This window comes from Hydractinia symbiolongicarpus, chromosome 8 (genome assembly GCF_029227915.1).
Source record: "Hydractinia symbiolongicarpus strain clone_291-10 chromosome 8, HSymV2.1, whole genome shotgun sequence".
Lineage (NCBI taxonomy): Eukaryota > Metazoa > Cnidaria > Hydrozoa > Anthoathecata > Hydractiniidae > Hydractinia > Hydractinia symbiolongicarpus.
In genome coordinates, this window is record NC_079882.1 from 10,933,004 (window position 1) to 10,942,362 (window position 9,359).

Consider the following 9,359-nt stretch of genomic DNA (forward strand, 5'->3'; position numbering starts at 1 on the left):
ATCAAAAATAAGCGTAATTTATCAAGATGATTCTAAAACGCCTGGTAACCAACCTTATTATCAGATTCTTATGAAAATATGAAGACTTACCATTATTAAATAACGGACTGGACACAAGGAGGTTATCAAAACTTATAAGGAACGAGTGCCACATATTCTTAAAGACTACTTGAACGAGTCTTGAGGTTGATCCACAGCGTAGGTAAAAATATTTCAAACTAGAAAAAAAAATTTATAAACTACGTTATGTAATTTTCTTTTTCTTGCATTTTTAGGTACAGAAACATGAAGATTCTTATTGTCATTTCATCTGTTATTCTTTTGGCGTCAGCCAAGTTGAATCCTGACCTCTTGAAAAAGACACATGATCTATCTAATGATGCAAAACAACTTCATTCTTTCGTCACTGAAATGATATTGGATAACATTGAGGAAGGAAAAAGCATTTTCCATGCAGAACTTGCAAGCCTAAAGGAAGAGTTGGAAAAATTGACCGAAAAAATTACAGTACCAGAAGAGGGTATTTATTTATTTTATTTTTGACTTGACAGAGAATATAAATGAAAGGAAAAAACGTGAGGAGTTACTTGAAGGCTATGCGGGCTGTCATTTTGTACCCTGATCTGTTTGCTTGGTGTTATGGTGTTTTAGAAATAGTTAAAAATCCAGCTTTCAGATCTTATTTTTACGTGAATCAATGTTAAGTTGAAGCAACATAATAATTTATTTCATACTTTCCACACAAATTATGAACCAACTCTTTATATAACATTTGTATATTTACCGTTCTAGTGTCCTTCTTTTCTAAAGAAGAAGGAAAAGAGAGAAAAGAATTTCTGGAGAAGGTAAAAGAAAAAATGACGGCGACAAGCCTTGAAGTTGTACGAGCAGTTTTCGAAGCCGCACGACATTGTCGTGGCGACGATGATGTTGTGATAGGAAGAATTCTCGGCAAAAAGTCGGAAAAACGTGACAACGAAGAAGCTACTAGTAAGCTATGTCGAATGTGTTCTACCGTCAGTAATCTAACGGGTAAAAGTTTATGTGACTCGTCAACGTGTACTTCTAGGTTGTCTGCAAGGAAACCCTGAGAGAGAAAATATTGCAAGCATGCTGTTGGATCTTGACACGCTTGTCCAAAATGGTTTCCTCAAGATTGCGCAAGGTTTCATTAAAGCTTACCAAGAGATTATGGCAAACCACTTGGAAGACTGTGAGAATATTTTTAGAACTAAATTTTATGTTGCTAAATCTCGCGTAATCTTCATTTTCGCGCAAGACAAGGTGTGTAGTTGCAAATAATACGGGAGATAGATCCATCTTGCGCAATTTATGTACGCAGAAACTAAATTGTGCGAATGAAAAGAGTTTTCTTTTTCTAATTCCAAGCTAAGCGTCGATTATCCACCTTTGTATGTCATAAATCGGCGTTCTGTCCAAGTGACTGGTTGTTCCCTGAGTCTTTTAAAAGCTGACGGCTATTCCGGTTCTGAATTATCTATTAATTCCAAGTCTTTCTAAAAACATTTACTTTGTGTCTAGTGATCCCTCGAAGTATTGATTCAGACGTAAAACTTCTTCAAGAGGCATCTGGCGAGAGACTTGATTCTGTATTGGATCGCATCGATTTAACACTTGAGCAAATGGTAAAAGCTGCAAAATATTTTGATGAGCACAAGAAAATGATGTGTGAGTGACGATATTATTTTAAGTTCTAAGCCAATACAATACTTCCCTTTTTTTGGCGAAATTAAATCCCTGCGAAATGTATAATTTAGTTGAATTTTTCTCCAAATTTGACAAAGAAATAAAAGGAAGGAATTGAAAAGTTGAAAGATTTCTTTCGATATTTTCTGCCGTTTGTATGCTTACTTTAACAGAAACCTCAATGCAATCTTTTGCTCGCTGTTAATCGCGAAAACAGATTCTGCCAAACTTTTGGATCAACTTATGAAAATAGAATTCGACTTTTCAATTTTAATCTTTTTTTTTTATTAAATTAGCCTCCACATATTTGTTATAATATATATATTTATTTTATAGTTGTCGAGGTGAAAAAAACTCAAGCTGCAATGAAATCTGTTGATAAGGATGGCCAACAGAAAGTTTCAAGTGCCATCAGAGATGTTTACTCAGATGCAAGAGATGCTTTTAAAACTATTCGCGAGGCTCTCCGTAAAAAAGAGTAGTGCAAAGAAAGAGAAATAATGATTAAAAATAATTCACTTGTTTTTCATCTGTTTGCCCGGTATAAAAGTTCGGATTTTGACATCATTTTCCACGAGAACTCATCGATTTAGCACCCTTTTCCCTCCCCTTTGTGTTCAAAATAAATTACTTCATGTGATTTTAAGATTTCCAAAAATGTAGCTAGTTTTTTTTTATCTCCAATTCAGATATGGAACTGCGAGAAATGTTATTTATTCTTATGACGTTCTTAAGGCATTAACATTCTAGCCGGCTTTCAATTTATTTTTAATTTTATCCTTTTGGCTACATCGCATAATTAATTACCAAAATGTCCGTAGATTTTTATTTTTGAAAAAGCCTTTTGTCCAAAACATTGTGACATCGAAATTTTTTCGTTCTCTGTAAGCGTAAAATTGCTTGCAATATTTGGCATACATTAGCCACAAGAAGTTTTCATAACCACATAAATCATTAACAGAGATGGTTGCCAAAACCTTTAAAATGGCAAAGATCTAGCACTACAGAATTCTCCTTAAAATTTTTGACTCGTGCATATTTCCAGAATCGGCGCGAGTTATTTTCTTTTTAAACAGGCAAGCATTATCCAAATGGAGCAGGTTTTCACTTGAAACTTTCTTTTTAGAATGGTACATTTTTTGGATATTGTTGACTAGCTTTAATCCTGACTCTACACAAGAAGGTGTGGTGTTATTAGGAAGAACATGTAGCAACATAATTAAAAAATTAAGTATAAATTTCTTTTAGTTAAGGTGATCTCCAATACTTGGGTTTCGTTGGTCCATATGTTGTTTACGCTGAATTCATGACTCCAACACATTGGAACTTAGGTTGGTTTTCATTAACATCTACATTTGTTCTGCAACACCTTATGTCGCCTTGTTATATGACTCCTTTGACGACGTTACGGCGACTTGTTGTACAACAGTTACTCGACAAATTTTAAGTCAATGGAAACCGACCTTTACTTTTATTATAATACACACGACAACAAAATGCTTGTCTTCGCTTTCCACTTCCCACTATGTCCAACAATTTATATTGAGTAGCCTACATTAACCAAACTACAATTCAGCTCATAACAAAATATAGATAAGACGATATTTAGGAAAGGAAAACAACGAATTCTTAACGTTAAAAACTTATTACACTAGACTGTGACAAATTGGTGGAAATTTTTGATTCACAATACACAGGTACACACAAACACAAACGAATTATAAATACATAGTGTAAGATCGATGGACCAAGGCTAGCATTATTTTTAATTATAGAAGGTAGATTTTATGTGCATCATAGCTATCAGGTATTTGTTGACTTTTCTTATGCAATCACAAAAAACAAAGCTGTGCCTTATTGATCACCTCTTTTTCCTGTTTTTATGAAACATTTTTTGGGTTGAACTTATAAATTGAATGGTATTAAAGAAAGTAATGTTATGCAACGTATCTATCTTTGCAAGTCATCATAACATTAACAGTAAATGGATTAGCATCGTCACTTTATTTTTTTAATAAATCATCCAGTGTTGTTAAATACGGTGCGAGATCACGAAGAATTTGGTAACACTTTCTCTAAGAACTCTGCCACGTCATTCATTTCCTACAAAAAAATGGCAAGAAAACATAAAATCTCTTTATTAGTAGCTGTATTTTGTCTGTATATTAAAAATGGCTGGCCCAAGGCCTTATTCCAAACCCCCGTCTAAGTAGATTATTACACCATATCAACAGGCAGAAAAAATCACGAAATATCGATGTAGTAAATATGTACGGCAGGCGAAAATCTGAGGAACAGCGAACCCGCGGATTTTTTCAAGGGCTAGCGACTATTCTTCTATATTAAAACCCGTATTTAGTCTCTGCGCATATTGGTCGAGTCACAGCTTTATTTCGATCCCTCACAAAGTCAATAATTTTCTAACGGGCGCCCTCGAGGATTTTTTGTGATTTTTGTAAAAGGCTACAGAGAAAGGGAGCCTTGCCAGAAAGATTCTAACAGTTAAAGCCAAGTGAAGTTTTGTGTAATTGATACATAAACGTTTGTGATTGACATCATGGTTTTTCTTGGAGAGGTTTATGTATATGCTATAAATATTTTTTAATCAGCTTTTTCCGTTCTTGCAAGTTCAATTTTGGGACTTTAATGATGCAGCGTTTTTTTTGGGCTTTTGTACCATGTATTCACACTGCACAAATCATTACACAATTGAATTTTAACGCAAGATCACAACAATTACGGACATAACAACATTGTCCAAACAGAATCTCCTTGCCAAACCTTTGCATCCGGCATGCCGCGAAAGCTTTTGCAGATGTGTGGGCCAGGAAAAACAGCGATTAAAATGTTACCTGCAGTTTCTGCCATGTCCGCAATACGGAACAATAAACAAACGGCCCGCTAGGGTCTGAATAATTGGGAAAATGGAACATGCTGACAACAAAAATTAGTATGGGTTAACATTTTAAAACTACTGTAAAAAATGAGCGCATAGTAAAAATTTAATCCTTGCTAATACTTATGCAATGATTGTTATTTAAATCCAAAATTGCAAAAACATTTAAGTTTGTTGTTAAAACATACCTTTGGACTTGAACTATGCACCATATTTTTGTATGTATTGAAGGTTACATCAGTATAGTATTGCTTGAGAACGGTGCTAGTCATCATACCAAATTGATATTTCACAATTGGATCTACATCACCTGTATAATAATTGGAAAAATATCAATTACTGCATGAAATATTTTCAACTTACATAAGGAAAATCACATACCGTGTCCGATGAGTATGGGTGTGTCTTTGTTTGCTTCTTTACGGTTCTAAAAATAAATTTAGTTTTAAAAATATATATACAAATATATAAACAAGATTTTAAAAACAAATGAATAGCCGAAGTGAAAACGTACCGCTGGGAATTTTTGGTGTTGAGACATAAAAGAACTTAATCCAATACAGCCAGCTAGTTTTTCTTCACTTGTTATAAAAGTATGTAAGGCTGTTGAGCCACCCTGACTAAAGCCACCTAAATTATAAGAAACAACAAGTAAATTTAGATGCACTTAGTACCAGAAGAAGGGCTTACAAAATTTATATCTCCATTATATATCTCCGTTATATACACATGTTATTAGCTGCGCAACATGTTGTACCACACACAATACAGAATTCTCCCGATGACGTTTCTTCAAAACCTTTTTTGTTAGGAATTGTTTTAGTAAATGAACATTAAAAGCAATATGACAGAAAAAGTATATATAATGACAATATTCTAATAAATATCATTTTTTTATAATAAAGTTATAATGCTCATTGGCATAACTAATTATTCGAAGTTCAGTTTTGTTTATCATAAAGAAATGAATGGAATAAATGATAAAGTTCTTTTGCTCATTTCACAACTTTTTGATATGAGTGATAGAAGATACAATCATGTTCTTTTTGGCCTTATCTTAAAATTGCCAGACAGCATCTTCCGACGAATGCTCCGCTCTTTTTAGATGTTGTGTAGAACAAAGCAAGCAATGTTGAAAACGCACCAGTTTTTTGTAATGACCATATTCTGAACTAAGTGGCAGGGCTGATATCAGCAAAAAAATGCCTAAACGTTAAAGTCTTAAGTTTGTTTTTGTGAACACAAGTAGATTTCTAAAAGAAAAACAATCGTTTTGTGTGCATGGAGTATATAAGTCAGATCGATTTTTGTATTGCATAAATACAGTGTGTCAATTCCGAATTACAAATTTTTGTTACCAATAACTATTCTATTTGCAGGGATACCAATTTTCCCCTCTTCTTGAATAAGTTTCTTTACTAAAAAAGAAGAAGAAGAATCATTACTGTTTTTTACCAATATTCAATTGTTCTAAGTTGCAGTCCAGTTTTAAATTAGTAATTGTCAAAACGGAAATTATATTTTCAACACAAAACACCAAGAAAAAAAGTGAATATATCACAAAATATTTGATGCGTTACTTGAGTTTGCTGATTTCTCTAATCCTTCATCATCTTCTTTACCATCAAAACTTAATGATTTTATATCAAACCTAAAAAATCAAGTCCCAAATGTAAAACAATACATTTGCTTTAGGGATTGGCGTTCTGGGTTTGTAGTTTGATATCAAGAAAACATTTTTTTTAGATAGGAAAGTTTTGTGAGCATGCACTTACCAAGAAGGCATTTTCATCCCAGCATTTAAGGTGACTGCTTGTACAGGTCTAAAATAAGTAAATAAATAAGTAAAAATAAACAAACAAACAAATAATGAATTGATGAATAAATAAAATGAAAAATTATATAAATAAACAATAAAATGCAGATAAAATTTTAGCAGGAGGAAATAAAATGAAAAACTTACGCATTAGGACACATATATTTCACATATGGCAATGCAATATCCTCAAAACCTGCTAACCAACCATGCCTACAAAATATTTTTCAAGCAAGGTGACCTAATTTTAAATTCAAAAGTCTTTATAACTAAAACATAAATAAGTTGGACACATACACTAAAATTAAAAATAGTTTTACCCCGTATCACCAAGACCATGTAGAAAAATAACCTAAAATTAAATATAAATTTTAGTTCAACGAACCAAGGAAATACATTATTATCATTATTAACAATTATAATTTTACAGGTTGACTACGTCAGAAATATTTAAAATCCTGGTATCAATGTAGGACCTGTAAAACAGCTATATCACAAAACTATATACAGATAAGCAGTTTGGCTGCAAATCTACAGAAATTTTCGGAAGTTATCAAGAAATGAACTTTATATAGTACTGGCATCTTGTAATGATATTTTACACCTTTTTTACATATATACTTTCGCTTGGTACAAAAATCAGGTGCATGGAACATCAAACTTTTTTCTAATTTTTAATGATGTCAATAAAGCTATGACTTTCTTTTCTAATTAGCAAGACAGTAAGAGGAAGTAAGAAGTAACAGGAAGTAAGTAGTAACAGCAAGTTTAACAAACCAAGTCTAGCTGGTTTTAAATGGGCTGACAACATTACATTTACAGTGCGTTTGAGTGGACACTCGAACCTGCAACCTTATGATTACAATCTGATTGCACTACCCCTACACCATCTCTGTCTGCAATGCTAAGTATATTTGGCTTCTTCTTTACTTTATTAGAATATTTCCTTCATTTAGTTTTAGAATAAATAGAATTCATAAAATGTTTTTTATTTGCATACAAACTTATTGCATTAAGAATTCAATTATTGTACATTCTGTTTTTTTACTAACATTGCAACATCTAAATGCTATATTACAAAATTATCTCACAATGAACAGAAGAAAAAAAACCCTGCAAAACAAAGTAAACATAACAACAAAAAATAACAATTAAAGCAACAGTCCCATTTTACTCCCTGCGAAAATCGTCTAAAAAAATGTCTATATGTCTGGTGTTAAGGATACGGTAGCCCTTTTGACACATGTTCAGTATATTTAAAATATCTCCTTAACATGTGCCTTTTTTAAAAACATTTTTATATATTATAAAACATTCATAAATTCCCTACGATATATAAGAAAATTAATTTGTGAAAAAAAAACTGGAATGAAGAAAAAAAAAATCCAAACAAAAAAATGCTCTCCCTTGTTAAAGCTTTGGTAACACCCCACTCCATCAATTTTTTTTGTTTAAAAATACATCGTTGTATTGCTCTTATTCAGCTCTACAATATCTTACTATATCTTTTTTTTAAAAAAAAAATATTTGTTCTCAAGTTATAATGCATTTTGTCTAAAATACTACAAAAATCCATGAATTTATCTCGTTTGATGAATCATTCGGCGATAACTCGAAAATTATTCAAATTTCGATATAAAAAAAACAAGAATTTGTAGCCAGACATGTAACTGTTTCAAAAAAAATTGTTTCGCTAGTTTTCAGCGAAATGGAGGGGAGTTACCAACGCAAACAGGCAATGTATTGACCCAATTTCTTGTTTCGAGAAAAAAAAGCTTAAACATTGGAATATTAACCTTGTTAATAATTAATGAGTCGAAACATTTTTGGTATAAATAAAAATTTGTATTGATAAATGTAAAACATGGCTTCTAAACGTACAAATAAAAACGATGATAATAGAAAAATAAATAATAAAAAAGCAGCATGTGAAAGAAAAAGTATAACATTATAACTTTACAGTATTTATAAAAATGCAGAATAATTTATAGCTTGCTAATAAGTGTGCATGGTGAATTATATTACTAATACTTTAAAGTCTTTAATTTTAATAGAGTGTGGGTGTTTGAAAGAAAATTAAATTTGTGACTCATATTCGGGGCAAGATCAAAAATAATGTTATAAAAAAATACATTTTCCCCCTTTTTCATCCCACCAAAAAAACTTTATATTATATTTTTTCTAAAACTTACTGGAAACTCAACATGGAAGTTACATCCGTGAAAAAAAACCTGAAAAATTTCAACTCTAGGGGGCTACTGTATATATTTTTTTAAAACTGGCTTTAGGTTTAGGTTAGTTAAAAAGGCATCACATTGTTTATCATATTTAGTCCTTTTATATACATTTTATTACTATTAGTTTATTATTAATAATTTTTGTATATATAGCACCTTTTTAATGTTTACACTACTGTAGCAGGTACATATATATATATATAATAAAGTCCTGGGAACTAGATTGTTAAATGCCTATCAATAATGCTGAAAAACACTTGTGGTATTACTCTAGTCCAGGAACTAAACAACTTAATAGATACAAATACAGTAAGAAGAGTACTTACAGTAGCAGTATGTTTTGCTTTTGGCAATATCGTTGGACAAGCCATATTATATATATATATATAGTTTTTTATGCTATAACATAAAAGTATAAGTACATTATATTAATCACATAAAATTAGCTAGTTATCGAGAGAATCTAGTCTAATTAGGTTATCCTAAGAAATATGATTAGATAGTGTAACCCGACTAATTCACTAACAAAGGCGAAATTTGAGTCACGGATTCGGTACATTTGTGAAAAACAATAAAGCAAACAAATGGTAAAACTGGCATGCAGTCCCAAAAAAAATCAATTTATCTTTCATACTGTATCATGTCTTTCCCACTTCCACTTAAGGCAGAAGTCTCTTTTGTGCATCCAAGCGCCCCAATGCTC

General features: G+C 31.7%; 2 protein-coding genes across 3 annotated transcripts; one reads left to right on the top strand and one right to left on the bottom strand.

The window, feature by feature from the left end:
- The first annotated feature begins 44 nt into the window (after nucleotides 1–44).
- On the top strand, nucleotides 45–2,221 carry LOC130654859 (uncharacterized). 2 transcript variants are annotated; one of them, XM_057457504.1, is made up of 6 exons: nucleotides 45–198; nucleotides 276–520; nucleotides 793–990; nucleotides 1,070–1,213; nucleotides 1,543–1,689; nucleotides 2,044–2,221. In XM_057457504.1, the coding sequence occupies exons 2-6, from the start codon at nucleotides 286–288 to the stop codon at nucleotides 2,187–2,189; spliced, it is 870 nt and encodes a 289-aa protein (XP_057313487.1). In that variant the 5' UTR covers nucleotides 45–198; nucleotides 276–285; the 3' UTR covers nucleotides 2,190–2,221. The 2 variants fall into 2 exon arrangements, with proteins under 2 accessions (XP_057313487.1, XP_057313486.1); XM_057457503.1 differs by having other exon boundaries at nucleotides 46–202.
- A 1,313-nt stretch (nucleotides 2,222–3,534) lies between these two features.
- Nucleotides 3,535–9,082, bottom strand: LOC130654863 (acyl-protein thioesterase 1-like). The gene is made up of 10 exons (XM_057457508.1): nucleotides 8,983–9,082; nucleotides 6,740–6,771; nucleotides 6,567–6,632; nucleotides 6,379–6,426; nucleotides 6,184–6,254; nucleotides 5,962–6,021; nucleotides 5,118–5,233; nucleotides 4,985–5,030; nucleotides 4,792–4,913; nucleotides 3,535–3,810 (listed from the first exon to the last, which is right to left on the bottom strand). The coding sequence occupies exons 1-10, from the start codon at nucleotides 9,025–9,027 to the stop codon at nucleotides 3,757–3,759; spliced, it is 660 nt and encodes a 219-aa protein (XP_057313491.1). The 5' UTR covers nucleotides 9,028–9,082; the 3' UTR covers nucleotides 3,535–3,756.
- Nucleotides 9,083–9,359: the final 277 nt, after the last annotated feature.